The sequence below is a fragment of the Protobothrops mucrosquamatus genome, unplaced genomic scaffold (genome assembly GCF_001527695.2).
Source record: "Protobothrops mucrosquamatus isolate PMUCROS unplaced genomic scaffold, P.Mucros_1.0 scaffold1967, whole genome shotgun sequence".
NCBI classification, from domain to species: Eukaryota; Metazoa; Chordata; class Lepidosauria; order Squamata; family Viperidae; genus Protobothrops; species Protobothrops mucrosquamatus.
In genome coordinates, this window is record NW_015388084.1 from 71,830 (window position 1) to 88,595 (window position 16,766).

General features: G+C 48.1%; 2 protein-coding genes across 2 annotated transcripts in view; both read right to left on the bottom strand.

Annotated features, from left to right (window-relative positions):
- Positions 1 to 2,596, bottom strand: part of LOC107294485 (ankyrin repeat and SOCS box protein 13) — a gene marked incomplete at its 5' end in the record, with an annotated part of 3,806 nt that extends 1,210 nt beyond the window's left edge. Inside the window, 2 exons of the mRNA XM_015823719.1 lie at positions 1,137 to 1,325; positions 2,482 to 2,596. Of these exons, the coding sequence (XP_015679205.1) occupies positions 1,137 to 1,325; positions 2,482 to 2,596 (304 nt within the window). The remainder of the gene's footprint in view (positions 1 to 1,136; positions 1,326 to 2,481) is intronic.
- The window catches only part of LOC107294487 (60 kDa lysophospholipase-like), a 32,666-nt gene that overhangs the window by 13,922 nt on the left and 1,978 nt on the right, over positions 1 to 16,766 (bottom strand). Inside the window, exon 4 of the mRNA XM_015823721.1 lies at positions 15,912 to 16,099. Within this exon, the coding sequence (XP_015679207.1) occupies positions 15,912 to 16,099 (188 nt within the window). The remainder of the gene's footprint in view (positions 1 to 15,911; positions 16,100 to 16,766) is intronic.

A 16,766-nucleotide genomic window follows, 5' to 3' on the forward strand; every position in this document is an offset into this window, starting at 1 on the left:
AAATAAAGGGGGTAGAAGACCCCCAAGGTTCCTTTCAACTCTGCTTATTCCATTTCATTCCATTCTGTAATTCTATTCTATTCTCTCTTCTGTTCTACAATTCTCTTCTCTTCTCTATTCTATTCTGCTCTATTCTATTCTCTATTCTGTTCTATTCTCTATATTCTATCCATAGACACATTGACCTACAACCAGCCTTCGCATCCCTCAGAATCCAAATCAATCGCACAGCCAACCAGGGGCGGCATTGACCCTCAACCATCCCGCGCAATCCCCCGCTACCGGCAGTTCACTTCCCAAGGATCCTGACCTGATGTAACCTCCCCATCAGAAGACCCATCACCAGCCTCTCACTTGTTCTGTCTCAGCCCATGTGAATCCTTGTTATGCTCAAAAGGCGAAACCCCTCTTCCAATCATGCAGGCTGGAACTGCAGGAAAAAACCAACCCCTTTTATTCTCACAGACCTGAGACAGCGTCCAAGGCAAACAAACACACTTCATAGAAACTCGATCCTAAAGATGAACGATTGTCTTCGGCCACCCAGCACCTCCCACACCTTCCTTTTTATTATGCAGCCAAAGCTTGGCTTTCCTAATGCCTTCTCCTTTGCCTTTGGAGCCGCCCCATTGCATTCCTCTGTCCTACTTGCTTCTCTTTTGTGCACATTGGTGCATCCAGGATTTGTCCCAGCTGTTCTTCATCACTGTCCAACTCAGCCTTCAAGCACAGCTGTGTCTCAATCTGAGCGGGAGTAGAGGGCCCAAGCTCCTCGTCTGACTGTAAGTCTTGGAGCTCCTCAGAGCCTTCCTCTGACTCTGATGTCACTCCAGGCCCCTCCTCCTCCTCCTCTGATTCCTCAGACTCAGCTGCCGGATCCATGGGCTGGCGAGGAATCACAACATCACTGATGACTCACACCTGACCCATCACAAGACCCTCACTGGACCCACCCACGCCTGGAGCCCTTATCAACAGAACAGCGACACTGACAGCACCAAAACTCCGCTGAAGAATGTGATGTAGCCTTGTCACGAAACGTTCAGAGAAGCTCGGAGAACGAACCTTCGCTCTCGCGCACCTGTATGAGACAGGTAGAAGACAGACAACACGTTTTCCTGGCAAAATTGACTCACTTTCGTAATATGCAAAACACTTTGCCGAGCTGTTGCTCTGACTGTAGTCGGAGGGTTTTTTCCCTCGGTTGTCCCGGGCGTAAACGTTTCCTCCGAATTCGATCAGCATCTCCGCCAAGTCAGCATTTCGAACTTTGGCGGCGTGGTGAAGGGCCGTCTCGTGAAGTTTGGCTGTGTTCACGTTGGCTCCTGCAGGCCGGGATGGAAATTGAGAAAGTCAGAGATTATCATCAATTCAGTGGAGATTTTTAGCGGCCACACACAGGTAGTCCTTAAATTACGGCCATAATGGAAGACTAAATTTCTGTTGGTAAACAAAACAGTTTAAGTGAGTTGTGTCCCATTTTACGACCTTTTTGGCACAGCTGTTAAGTGTGTCGGGGACAGGATAGGTCGCTTAATGACTGCATTGCTGAAGGACAAATTTTACAGCCCCGATTGCGGTCGTAAGTAGAGGACTACTTGTATGTAAGGAAAAGGCTTGCTGATTAGACTCAATGCTCATTTAGACTATGGCAGGATAAACCTTTTTTTATATATATAATATTTTACTAATTTTCCAATTTTACATTTGAGTGGGGACTGGGTTAATCAATAGTTCCGTAACAAAATCTTTAGTGCAAATCTCAGGTTACAACATCAGATATTTCTTCTCTTTTTCCCTTAACATTTACTGTGTCGTATTCAAACTAGTGCATTTCTAATTATATTAACTCAATAAAATCATTATTACATTTATCAGTACATTTTTAGTTTATACATGTCTTAACTACATTCAATCTTCATAAACAATCCATATCCTGTAAGGCAGAATAAACCTTGGAAGACCAGGTTGGGGGTTCCCGAATCTGGTTGGGTAGCGTGGAATTAATCCAGTACTTCTGGAGGCTAAAACATATAAGGAACGGTTGCTGGAATTGGATATGTCTACTCTAGTTTAGTTAAGAGAAGGACGAGGGGGTACATGATAGCAGTGTTGCAAAATCTCAGGGGCTGCCGCAAAGAAGAAGCAGTCAAGCTACTCTCCAAAGCACCTGAAGGCAGGACAAGAAGCAACAGATGGAAACTAATCAAGGAGAGAAGCATTCTGGAACTAAGGAGAAACTTCCTGACGAGAACAATTAACCAACGGAACAACTTGCCTCCAGAAGCGGTGAATGCTCCAACACTGGAAGTTTTTAAGAAGAGACTGAACAGCCATTTCTCTGAAATAGTATAGGGTTTCCTGCCTGAGCAGGGCGTTGGACTAGATGATCTCAAAGGTCCCTTCCAATTTTTTATTACTATTATTATTATTATTATTATTACTTCTCCCTCATTCCTTGGGGACCCCACAGCACCACACCTGCGTTCAGCAATAACTTCACGCAAACCAGGTGTTCTCGTGCACACGCCACGTGCAGAGGCGTTCCAAAATGGCAGTCGTGGGCCTCCAGGTTCGCGCCGACCTCAATCAGAAGACAGACGCACTCCGCGCTGCCTTAGAGAAGAGTCAGATCAAGGAAGAACATTCATTGAACGCTGGCGTGGATCCCCCGCTCATTCCAAAGAGAGACAGCTAAAGCTGATTTCACGCCAACTTCCCGGAAGTCTGTCCTCTCCGGTTCAGGTTAAGAACAGATTCCTGGGGCTGTTGTGGTTTAATTGCCTAAAACTCTTAATGGGATTACACGTTGTCCTTGACTTATGACGGTTCATTGAGCGACCGTTTTAAGCTACCACGACGCCGAAAAAAAGGGATTTATGACGATCTTTTTCACACTTACAACTACGGCAGCCTCCCCAGAGTCCCACGATCAAAATTCGGATGCTTGGCAACCGGTTCATATTTACGACGGTTGCAACATTCTGGGGTGGTGTGATCCCCTCTTGAGACCTTCTGAGTCAATGGGGAAGCCAGTCGTAAGTGTGAAAAATAGTCGTAAGTCATTTTTTTCACTGCCGTTGACTTTGAGCGGTCGCTAAACAATCTGTCGTAAGTTGAGGAACACCTGTATTCTTAGCACAGGTTTGCTACCCAGGTGTTTTGAAGTAGTTATTCTATTTTTTTTTGTAGCCTTAGCTTATAGAAAAGGCATTGGTGCCTTCAATGGATTAATGTAGTCCTCACTAAATGATGGTTTGAAATTATGAGCACCTAAAAAAAATTACTTAAGGCCCATCCTCAAGGTTACATCTACACACACACACACAGAAAGCATTTGCAACCGGATGCAATGCCCTGTGGTCACATGACTGCAATGTTTCTTGCCTGTTTCTAACAGTTTTTGTGGGGTTTCCAGCATTCAAGAGAATGGATTCGCTTAACAACCAACCCTGTTATTCAGAAGAACATGATCCACTTAGTGACTGTGGTGAGTCACTTTACAACCATCTTAGAAACAGTTACAAAAATCAAGTCAGGTCCTTTGACGTGAGCCGCTTAACCACTGCAATGGCTTACGATCAAAATTCTGGGCCCAATTGTAGTCATTAAGGGAGGACTAGCTGTTTAGAGTTGATAGATAGATAGATAGATAGATAGATAGACAGACAGACAGACAGACAGACAGACAGACAGACAGAGACAGACAGATGATGGAAGGATAGGCAGGCAGACAGACTAGGTGGATCGATAGATGAGAGAGAGAGAGATAGACAATGGATGAATACACAGATGTATGCATATATGGACAGATAGGTAGGTAAATAGACAAAGACGGATAGACAGGATGGATGGATGGAGTGGATGGAAAGAGGGATGGATAAATAGACAAGATTGAAAGGGAGAGAGAGAGACAGACAGAGAGATCTAGACATAGCCACCTAAGTATGTATTAACAGTGTGCTGTATTTTAAATTTTTGTGACTCGGTTTTGCACCGTAAATAAACAAATCGCCATATCCCTAACTCCTGCATTTCATTGGGCCAGACATGGAGGCGCAGAAAGGCAAATGCAGGGTGCAGGCAGGAAACCGCAATCCGAATGGAATCTGGAATACTTGGCAGCTCTTCTCCTGGATTCTGGTTGAGCAGAACCCCCCCCCCCAAGTCTCCCAGGGCTGGCCCCGGGATCTCCATCAACCCTGCAGAAGCCACCTTACCGTTTAAGCAAGCTTCGTGGAGAGGTGACGCTATATACAAGGGCGGGTTGACTTTGGCCCCGTGGGACAGGAGGACTTTCACACAGTCAATGCTTCCCGAGGCACAGGCGTCGCAGAGCGGGGTACTCCCATCGATGTTCCGGGGATCCACCTGTGGCAGAAAGGGATCCAACCCTCAGCCTGGTGCCTCTCTTGGTGAACCTACCTAGGATTCAGCCATTTTTTAACAGGATTCGCACTTGGTACAGGCAAGTCCTCAGCTTAAGACCACAATTGAGCCTAAAATTTCCACTGCTAAGTGAGAGACTTGTGAGTTTTGCCCCGTATTACGACCTTGATCCCTACCGTTGTTAAGTGAATCACTGCAGTTAAGTTAGTAACACAGTTAAGTGAATCCAGCTTTCCCATGGACTTTGCTTGTCAGAAAGTCGTAAAAAAGGATCACATGAGTCTGGGACACTGCAACAGTCATAAATGTGAGTCAATTGCCAAGTGTCTGAATTTTGATCACATGACCCTGGGGGGGCTGCAACAGTCAAGTGTGAAAAATGGTCATAAGTCACTTTTTTCAATGCCGGTGTACTAAATGAACTGTGGAACCTTGAGGATTACTGTGTTCTAACTACCACCAGGAATCAAAGGGATCAGACACTCAACCTGGTACTTGTGTTGGTTAACCTACCTATGGAATTCAGCCGTTTGTTTTTTTTTAAAAAAAGAATAATAGAATAGAATAGAAAACAGAACAGGATAGAAAACAGGGAATAGATTAGAATATATGGAAAGAATAGAGTAGAGTAGAGTAGAGTAGAGTAGAGTAGAGTAGAATTATTATTATTCACACAGTCAGCCAGATGTTCTGACTGGGTGTAGCATTTTTGTCTACCTACTGAGTCCTTAGCAAAGACCTGGGATAGGCAGATTTGGACGTTTGATGGGTGGTTGTTTTATCATCATCATCATCATCATCATCATCAATTTATTTGTGGCCTATCTCACTGTGGGACTACTCAAGGCAGCTTACAACCAAAAAGGGGAAGAAATGAAAAGAGCGTAAACCAAAACAGAAATAAAATCACAGAAAAATAAAATAAACTATGCAAAGGAAGGCAATGAGATTCGGCTTCTGTCCTCATCTAACTGTCCGTCTTGGGGGGGGGGCAAATCTGAAAACTTGCACCCCGAATCCCGGGGGAATCTGGAGCAAAATAAAGCTTTGCTGGCATTCTTTCCCCAGATGTTTTAGTCTGCAGCCTTTTGCAACCCGGCGCCCTCCCCTCGCACCTGGACTCCGGCGGCCAGAAGAATCTCCAAATACCGCGTCTGGCCACGCAGACTGGCTTTGTGCAGGGAGGTAATCGAGTCGTAGGTGACCAGGTTGACGCAGGTGCCGTTCCGGATCAGTTCTTGCAGCAGATGGATCTCCCCGCTTCAGGCAGCTTCGTGAACCAGGGTCCTCTCGGCCCAAAACGCTACAGGGAGACGGAGGGCGGATGGGGGTTAAAACAGTCCCTGTCCAGAATGGGAGGAAAAAAAGCCCAGCCAAACCAAACCAGGACAGGTAGTCCTCGATTTATGACCAGAATTTCCATTATTAATCTTAGAGGTTGTTAAGTGAGGACCTTCCTTGCCATGCTTGTTAAGGGAATCACTGGGGCCCCATTGACTTTAGTTGTTGAATGCCAGTTAGTAAAAGGGGATCACGTGACCACAGGGATGCTGTGTTAGTCGTGAGGACGACGACTGTGGGGCCCTTGGTGCTCTCTGAACTTTGTGGTTTTAGTGCAGACGTTTCATGACCCAACTAGGTAACATCATCAGTGCTAGGAGGGAGTGGGGTTTGTGGAGAGAAGGAGAAGGACTGTGGGGCCCTTGCTGCTCTCTGAACTTGGTGGTTTTCTTGCAGACGTTTCATGACCCAACTAGGTAACATAATCAGTGAGGTTTGTGAAGAGGAGGAAGAGCAAGGGTCCTTGTTGCTCTCTAATCTTGGTTATTTCTTCCAGACCATTTCATGACCCAACTAGGGAACCTCACCAGGGCTGTCTGCTCTACGTGGATACACCCAAACATTTGCAACCATCATCATAAGGGGCGTCGTCTTACCTGAACGCCTTTTCTCAGCATGACGACAGAGAATCCACAGATGGGTTGATCTTGCCTTTCTGCCCTCGAGACTACGTCAATCAACCTTTGCCATGACTCTCTTCCTCCGGCTAGGAATCCCTAGTCACCACAAAAGCGCAGCAGTTGATGATCTTCCAAGCTGGTGGTGGCTCAAATTCCCCTGACACAGTACCGGATGGGACCTTGGGGGGGGGAGGAGTGGATTCTCCATCGTCATGCTGAGAAAAGGCGTTCAGGTAAAGCAACGGCCCTTCTCCAGCATGACGAATGGAGGATCCACAGATGAGACATACCAAAGCCTCACTGCTCCCACGGGCGGGAAGAGGTCTGGGCCTGTATCCCACTATTTGTTACTGCCCTTTGGAGGAGTCTCCTGCCAAATGAAGCGTCTGCTGAAGCAAACTCATCTAACTTATAATGCCTCACAAATGGGGAAGGCGATAACCACGTTGCTGCCTTGCAAGATCTCTTTGATGGACGCTTATGTTGCCGCCGCCGCCGAAATTGCCACACTGCGAGTGGAGTGTGCAGTGAGTCATCTTGGAACGAAGAGGGCTTCAGGGTTCCGAAAAGGGACAGTTTGCTTAATATACCGGCGCAAGGCTCTGCGAACGTCCAAGATGTGCCGTTTACGTTCCAAATCGTGGGACGGCTCAGGGCAAAAATCTGGCAGCACAAGCTCCTGCGCCCTGTGAAACGATGAGTTGATTTTGGCGATGAAGGAGGGGTCTAAGCGTAGAAAAATACGTAAATCATCTCTAATGGAGAGTGCTGCCAATTCCAAGATGCGCCCAGCCGATGTAACGGCTACTAGGAAGGCGGCCTTGAGTGTCCACAATCGTAGAGTGGGGGTTCTGACGGGCTCAAATGGAGATGAAGTGAGAGCCTGTAAGACCTTGGACAGGTCCCAAGAGGGATATCTGTGAACCACGGGCTGTTTGCTGTTGATTGCTCCCCTGACAAAGGAACGTATCATGAGATGTTCAGCCAAGGGTTCTGAGTTGCCATATGTGAGCACTGTGGACAGGGCAGCAACTTGTCTGCAGATTGTGTTGGGTGCTAAACCCTTCTTAAGTCCCTCTGGTAAATAATCCAAAATTCTTGGAATAGGAATTGTAGCTGGATCTAATTGTTGTCTCCCACACCAGTTACATAAATTCTTCCATGTGGAATCATAGATTTTATTACTTGCAGGCCTTCTTGAAGCCTAAATCATGGTAATCACGTCTGATGAGTAGGTCTCTTTTGTTAGGAGTCTCCTTTCAAATGCCCGGCAGTTAGCTGGAGCCAATGAGGCTCTGAGTGTTGTAGAACCCCCTGGCTGAAGGAGATCCCATCTTGGGGTATTCTCCACGGAAGACAGATCGGATACTGTCCCAACGTTCCTGAGACAGGTAAACCTTGCACTTCCTTGTATCTATCACCGTGCCCAGGTGAAGGAGGCGGGTGGAGGGAACTATCTGGATTTTCTGAAAATTTACTGAAAATCCGTGGTCCTGGAGGGTCTTGATGGACAATGACAGTTCTGATTAAGCCAATTGGACTGAGGATTGAATGAGGATGTTGTGCAGGTAACACTAGACACGCACCAGACTTGTCCTGAGATGCGTGGCCAGTGCCGCCAGGACCTTCGTAAATGCTCTGGGGGCCGATGACAGGCCGAATGGTAGAGCTCTGTACTCAAAATGGTGGCCTGCGTAGCAGACCCTGAGGAATTTCCGGTGTCCGGGAAGGATGGGAATGTGTGGGTAGGCCTCCGTCAGGTTGATGGACGTCAGGTCCCCCCTTCTGACGCCTTGCTAATATGGATTGGAGCATTTGCATCTTGAACTTCTTATGTGCCAAATGGATATTTAATTTCTTTAAATTTAAATCCAGGATTGCCCTCCACCCTCCCGAGGCCTTCGGAACGATGAACAGAATGGAATAAAAAAAACTATCCCTTCTGCCCTACCGGTACCGGTTCTATGACTTGGATCTCAAGGAGATGTCGAATGGCCTCTTTCATGAGGCTTCTTTTGACCGGATTTTTGGATGATGGACAAGAGATGAAATGCTTCGGGGGGGGTGGAGTTGAACTCTAGAATCAGGCCAAATCTGATGGTGTTGAGGACCCAGAGATCTGTAGTGGTGTTCTCCCATTTGTGTGCAAAGAGAGCCAATCTGCCCCCCTATGGGAGAGGCACCTCTGGTGTCCCTAGAACCTTCTGAAAGGACGGCCTCTGTCGCCTCGAAAGGGTCGTTTGGCCTGAAATTGCTGTCTGCCTCCTCTGCCCCTGTTACCAGATCTGTTGAATTGAGGTTCTGGTCTGGGAGGATGAGGACTGGAGTACTGGCTGAATTCCGACCCTGTGTCGGTTGTGGGAAATGAATTCTTGCGGTAAGGGATAAATCTCCTGTTTGGTCTCTTAAGAAGATGGGACATGACCGTACGCTTATCCTTCTCAGTCAGATAAGGGTTTAGTGCCTCTCCAAATAACTGGCCTCCCCTGTAAGGGGCTGAGGCCAACCGCCACTTGGACTTAAGATCCGCTCGCCACCGTCTGAGCCACAGGAGTCTGCGAGAGGTAACATTAGATGCTAATGCCTGGGAGGAAAATCTGGCCGCGTGCGACGATGAGTCAGCCATGTATTCTGATGCAGCCACTAATTTGTTTAAATCTTGGTGCATCCGTACCTCTTCTGGTGATACCTTAGCCTGTAATTGGCGAAGCCAGAGGACTGAAATTCTGGCGAAAAAGGAAGTTGATATAGCTGCCTTTACCGCCCATGCTGAGGCTTGGTGGGTCTTGCGGAAATTATGCTCCGCTTTCTTATCCTCTGGCGACAGAACCTCCGCTATATCCCCAGTCACAATGAAGTTGGGAACCAATGTTGCTAAGGGCTCATCTACCGTGGGGACTTCTAGCACCTCTGACAGCGCTGGAGCCACATTAAATAACTGTTTATCAGTCCCCCCCGGAGGTGGAAAATTAGCTGGCGTTCCCCATTGATTTTGGACTTCATTGAGAAAAAGCGGAGGACAGGGAATATACTGTTGGGTAAACATTGGCTCTGAACAGATCTTACTGGTAGGTCCCTGACTGGTGGAAGGTTCAGCCTGAGGGCCACCTTCAGGACCAAGTTGAGCAGTGCTCCTGGCCTTGTGAAGCAAGGATTTAAAGAGGGCCGGATTAAACAGGCCTGTGAAAGTTGGGGGATCAGGAGGTAAGTCCTCATCTTCTGACAGCCCCAGCTCTATCTGTTCGTCGTCCCCTGTTAACGCCCTGGAGGAACTGAATGGGGAAACTGGCCCCTGGTATGAGGCTGCTTCCGCCTGGGAGAGGTACGATGCATTGCTGTGAGATGGGACCTCTGATGCTATCGACTCAGGTCGAGCTCTCTGGTGTAGGGTCGAAGCTACAGCTTGGGCAACAGCCTGAGAAATCAGAAGCTGCATTTGTTCTGATAGTCCTGTCTCCTGAGCCTCTGGAGGACGAAGGCCTGCCGCTGTAGGAGTGAATGTGGCCTCTGGGCCCAGAGGTCCAGCTGTACCCGAAGGAGCAGGGATCTGAAGGCCAAGCCCCTTACTAGAAGGGGGAACCATCTCCACCTGTTCTGCCATGGGACAAATAGACTGACCTGTTTCCCCTTCTGGGGACCTGGCACTTGGAGCAGCAGAGGTGGAAGGAGCTTGTTGAGGGTCAAAAACCGAGGCTTCCATGGGAACAGAAGTCATCTGACCAACCTTTGCATCGTTCTCTTGCCCTGAAGCATTGGAGAATTGTTTTCCCAATGCCTGTTGCCTCCCGCTTGCTTCTTTTTCAGCAGCTTTGGGAGACATTCTGCCAGCGATAGCTCTGGCTCTGAGTTTGGCAGCAGCCTCCTGCTTGGCTGATCTGGTGTTCCCCGGGCTGGAGGGACTGCTGGAGACACCTTGAGAGCTCTGAGCTGCTGTGGTTTTACCTGCCATTGCAAAAATCAGAGATATCACAGAAACTGCAATCTCAACGTGCTTGCAACAGAGGTGATCCCAGTAACCAGGAGCCAAGTGGTGGCTAGAAGTGGTGGCGGCCCAACCAACTTAATGGGATAGCCAGCACACTTACAAGCCTGCTAGTGGCAGCAATATCAACTTAATGGGGTAGCCAGCACACTTATAAGCAGCGAAATTGGTGGTAGGAAGAGGCGCTGAAAATGGCGGCAGTTAAAGCGGGCACTCAGCCACACCCTGAAGGCTTTGGAAATTGCGTCCTGAAGGAGGCTGCTGTTGTTGTTGTTGTTGCCTCTAATTGTTAACGGCCTTGGTGTGCGGTGAGCTGCCAAGGATTGGAGAAGCAGCACCTTCGAAATATCGCTCCTTAACTCTGGCCTTCTGGAATGGCCTGAGGGCGTTTGTCAGGCTCTCAAAATGGCGGCCGCTAGCAAGCGACCTTCTGCTCCGTCCTTATGTCCGAGTTAATGAATGCGGCAGCTGCTTCTATTTGCTGACTTAAGAAGACTGTAGAATGAATTCTGGCCAAAATCGACTCTATTCTGAGTCTAAACGGCGCTCACTGGAAGGAAGGAAGGTTCCCCACCCTTCCCTCAGAAACAATCAAAACGGCGCTCAAAATGGCGACCGCAGCGCCTGTGCCTGGGAGCTATAAATAGCTCGAGAGGCTTCAGCCGAGGCCTGCAAAAGCGCTCTCACCCTCGGCGGTTTGGAAAAGCAGCGCTGAGGCAGGGAAGGGAAGGGAAAGGTACAACCTGGGAAAATCCACAGTTCTGTCTTTCTGCTAGAAACCAGAGCCAACCTTCACCACGTCTCTCCCGGGCTAANAGGAATTCTGGGAGTTGAAGTCCACCAGTCCTAAAAGAGCCCAGCTTGCCTGCCCCTGACTTAGTCTCTAATAAAGTGAATTCTCCCCCCCCCCATTGCCGGGAGCTTTGGGCCAGATTCCCAGGGGGTCTCTTACCTTTGCAAAGACCCTCCGTCGTTTCCCTCTTCCCACCACGGCGTCCCCTTCTCTGTCCGGGAGCTGCGCAGGGCGCCTTTGCAACCCCCACGTGACTCCAGACCCCTCAAAATCACCCCTCACGCCCCCCTCCCCAAAACGGGTCAGGGTCCCCCCCCCCGTTGACGCCAAGAAACCTACAGCCGTCTTTTTTCTTTTTTTCTGCAACCCGGATCGACCTGGGAAGGAGAAGCCGAGGGTGCAAATTCCCGGGCGCGGATCCTGAAAAGCCTGGCTCGAAAGCCGCATTCCTGGCTCAGCTTTCCAAGAACCGCAACGCCCGACCCGCGAGGCCCTTTCCAGGACAGGATGAGATAAACCACGGCACGGCCACGGCCGACACGCGACACCCCAAGCGTTCACACAACACGCTAAACTCGGGAGCGGGAGCATTCGTTTGTGGGGAGAGGGGCTTTGCTTTCCGCGGGGGGAGGAAGTCTTGGCATTAACCCAGCCCAGCTGGCGATCTATGGATCGCAATTCCCCTGGGGACCCCCCCACAAACGGGCTAGTTAATAACCAGGACTAGCCGGTTGTGGAAACGCAGCTTGAATGCCTGGTCAATAGCGGAGGAGGCGTCTGTACGCTTTTCTCCCTTTCCCCCTTTAAATTTGCAAAGTAATAGAGCAAGTGCATCGTTGCGCTGGGCTTTCCGAAGATCGAGAGCCCCACTCAGGTCTAGCAGCATGAAAAAGCTGAGCCCCGGGACCGGAGGCGATTCCTGCGGGGAGAGGGACGCCCCCTCCCCACACTCACCGATCTCGCCCAGCAAAGAGCCACCGGCTCTATAAATGCGGACTACTCATCCCAGCAGGCCAGGCAGACAGGAATCCCGGGACACTCCAGGCGCTGCTCGCAAAGGCTGCCGGGAATTGTAGTTCTCCAGACTAACTTCAGGTATGGTGGCTGTGATGATGCTTGCAGATATTTTCCCGTCCTTTGCAACCTTCGCTGCGAGGGTTCCGTCCCCACGTCCCTTTCTTGACACGCAGGATGTTGCAGCTCGGTGCTTGAATTCATGGCATCACAATTGTCTGGAGGGAGGGGTTGCTTCCTGACGGCCCCCCCCCGTCACCCCAAACTCTGAAAACCATCACGGGATTTCCTTGAGCATCCCAATCAGGCACCCAAAAATTTGCCTTTTGCGCTTTCTTAGACTTCTGCCTTTTTTCAGGGGTTCCACACGTGGGCCGACCTGTAATGGGTGCTGGTGGGCTTTGATTTGTCTCTTGTTATGCGTTTAATGGTAATATTTATTTCTTTGTACAATGCATTTTTATTTATTGGCAACATTGATTTATTCATTTGCAAAATCTATGAGTTAGCCCATTTTACAAATAAATATTACCCATATATACATTTTGGAAATAATTAAACTTCACAAACAAATGCATACATTTTACAAATAAAACAATTTTAATACAGGTAGTCCTTGACTAACAACTATTCAAAGTAACAAACGGCACTGGAAAATGCCGTTTTTCACACTTGCGACCGTTGTAGCCTCTCCAGTGTCACGGGATCAAAATTCACATGCTTGTCAACCGATTCATCTTTACGACGGTTGCAGTATCCCCGGCCGGGGTCACGTGATCACCGTTTGCGACCTTCTGACCAGGAAAATCAATGGGGAAGCTAGATCCCCTTAACAATGGTGCCACTAACTTAACCACCGCAGCGATTCATTTAACAATTGTGGCAAGGGTGGGCGTAAAATGGGGCAAACTCCACTTAACAAGGCTGCGGAGTACATCTAGACCAAGATGCAAAACAGAGCTAGCCCATCAGGCTTCGGTAAGTTATTGCTTCATCTCTCCAACGTAGAGGTGATCAACCACACACATACCAGTGGGTGCTAAAGCTTTTTACCAACACACTCAAAGCAACCGCCGAGCCGGCAAGGAGACCACTAGGTAATCCGCTTCCAGCCACGGTTTTAACATTTCTATTTACAGTCGTTTGAGAAAAGTCGCACGTTGTTCCAAACGAGGGTGGCTTCGGAAGAGCACAAGGCGAACTTTGCAGGGTGATGATTGGGGGGGGGGGNGGGGGGGGGGGTTCCTTAGACGGGGGCCGTGGACAGCTCACTGACTGTAGGAGAGGAATTCAACTAATTTCATAGGGATGTGGAGGTGGGGGATCTTTTCCAGGGCTTTTCGGCCGAGAGCGTGACGGAGGCTAAGACGACAAAGCTGAGAGAGCCGCAGGGGGGTTCCTGGAGGGTTGGGGGAAAGAAAAAGGGCATTAAACAACATTCAATGGCAAATACACACCATCTTCTAAAGCGGCAGGGATGTCCGACCTTGGCTGCTTTAAGGCTGGTGGACTTCAACTCCCAGAATTCCCCAGCCAGTCCTTTCCTCTAACCACTGCAATGGCTTACGATCAAAATTCTGGGCCCAATTGTAGTCATTAAGGGAGGACTAGCTGTTTAGAGTTGATAGATAGATGATAGATAGATAGATAGATAGATAGATAGATAGATAGATAGATAGATAGATAGATAGATAGATAGATAGATAGATAGATAGATAGATAGATAGATAGATAGATAGATATGGATGGATGGATGGATGGATGGATGGGCGGGCAGGCAGGGGATAGACAGACATTCAGGCAGACAGACTAGGTAGATCGATAGATGACAGAGAGAGAGATAGACAATGGATGAATACACAGAGGTATGTATGTATGGACAGATAGGTAGGTAAATAGACAAAGACAGATAGACAGAATGGATGGAGAGAATGGATGAATGGAAAGAGGGATGGATAAATAGACAAGATTGAAAGGAAGACAGACAGAGAGATCTAGACATAGCCACCTAAGTATGTATTAACTGTGTGTTGTATTTTAAATTTTTGTGATTCAGTCTTGCATCGTAAATAAACAAATCCACAGATCCCTAACTCCTAAATTTCATTGGGTCAGACCTCGAGGCGCAGGAAGGCAAATGCAGGGTTCAGGCAGGGAACCGCGATCCGAATGGAATCCGGAATGCTCGACAGCTCTTCTCCTGGATTCTGGGCGAGCAGAAACCCCCACCCCACAGTCTCCCAGGGCTGGCAATGGGATCTCCGTCAACCCTGCAGAAGCCACTTTACCGTTTAAGCAGGCTTCGTGGAGAGGCGATGCTATATACAAGGGCGGGATGACCTTGGCCCCGTGGGACAGGAGGACTTTTCACAGTCAATGCTTACCGAGGCGCAGGCATCGCAGAACGGGGTACTCCCATCGATGTTCTGGGCATCCACCTGTGGCAGAAAGGGATCAAACCCTCAGCCTGGTGCATCTCATGGTGAACCTACCTGGGATTCAGCCATTTTTGAATAGGATTCGCACTTGGTACAAGCAAATCCTCGGCTAATGACCACAATTGAGCCTAAAATTTCCATTGCTAAGAGACAGTTGTTAAGTGAGTTTTGCCCCGTATTACGACCTTGATTCCCATCGTTGTTAAGTGAATCACTGCAGTTGTTAAGTTAGTAACTCGGTTGTTAAGTGAATCCGGCTTCCCCCCATTGACTTTGTCAGAAGGTCGTAAAAAGGGATCACATGACCTGGGACACTGCAACAGTCATAAATATGAGTCAATTGCCAAGCGTCTGAATTTTGATCACATGACCATGGGGAGGCTGCAACAGTTGTAAGGGTGAAAAATGGTCATAAGTCACTTTTTTCAATGCCGGTGTAACTTTGAATGGACACTAAATGAATTGTGGTACGTTGAGGATTACTGCGTTCTAACTACCACCAGGAATCAAAGGGATCAGACACTCAATCTGGTACTTGTGTTGGTTAACCTACCTATGGAATTCAGCCATTTTTAAAAAAAAGATGAATAGAATAGAAAACAATAGAATAGAACAGAAAAGAAAATAGGGAATAGAATATATGGAAAGAATAGAATAGAAAACAGAATAGAATAGAAAACAGAACAGAATAGAAAGGGAATAGAATAGGATAGAAGGTATAGAATAGAGCAGAGTAGAATTATTATTGTTGTTTTGTTGTTGTTGTTGTTGTTGTTGTTGTTGTTGTTGTTGTTGTTATTATTATTATTATTATTATTATTATTATTATTATTATTATTATTATTATTATTATTATTATTATTATTATTATTATTATTCACACAGTCAGCCAGATGTTCAGATTGGGTGTAGCATTTTTCTCTACCTATTGAGTCCTTAGCAAGGACCTGGGATAGGCAGATTTGGACGTTTGATGGGTAGTTGTTTTATTCTTATTATCGTCGTCGTCGTCATCATCAATTTATTTGTGGCCTATCTCACTGTGGGACTACTCTAGGCAGCTTACAACCACAAAGAGGAAGAAATGAAAAGAGCGTAAACCAAAACAGAAATCAAATCACAGAAGAATAAAATAAACCATGCAAAGGAAGGCAATGAGATTCGGCTTCTATCATAGGAGGATCCACATCTAACTGGCCGTCTGGGGAGGGGGGGATCTGAAACCTGCACCCCGAATCCCGGGGAAACCTGGTGCCAAATAAACCTTTGCTGGCATTCTTTCCCCAGATGTTTTAGTCTGCACCCCTCTGCAACCCAGCGCCCTCCCCTCGCACCTGGGCTCCCGCCGCCAGGAGGATCTCCACACACCGCGTCTGGCCACGCAGGCTGGCTTCGTGCAGGGGGGTGATTGAGTCGTAGGTGACCAGGTTGACGCAGGCGCCGTTCCGGATCAGTTCTTGGAGCTGATGGATGTCCCTGGTTCGGGCGGCTTTGTGAACCAGGGTCCTCTCGGCCCAAAATGCTACAGGGAGACGAAGGGAGGATGGAGGGTTAAAACAGTCCCTGTCCAGAATGAGACGAAAAAAATCCGAGCCCAACCAAACCAGGACAGGTAGTCCTCGATTTATGACCAGAATTTCCATTAATCCTAGAGGTTGTTAAGCGAGGACCTTTCTTGCCATGCTTGTTAAGGGAATCACTGGGGTCATTAAGCGAATCAGGCAGTCGTTAAGCAAATATGGCTTCCCCCATTGACTTTAGTTGTTGAATGGTAGTTAGTAAAAGGGGATCACGTGACCACAGGGATGCTGTTAGTCATGGGGAGGGGAGAAGGAAGATGATTGTGGGGACCTTGGTGCTCTCTGAGCTGGGTGGTTTTCTTGCAGACGTTGCATGACCCAACATCATCAGTGCTGGGAGGGAGTGGGGCTTGTGGAGGGAAGGGGAAGGACTGGTTGATGCTCTCTGAACTTGGTGGTTTTCTTGCAGACGTTTCATGACCCAACTAGGTAACGTAATCAGTGTTTAAGGGAGTGAGGTTTGTGGAGAGGAGGAGGAAGAGGAGGAGTCCTTGGTGCTCTCTAATCTTTGTTATGTCTTGCAGACATTTCATGACCCAACTAGGGAACCTCACCAGGGCTGACTCTCTACGTGAATACACCCCATTTGCAACAATGACCAGAAAAGGA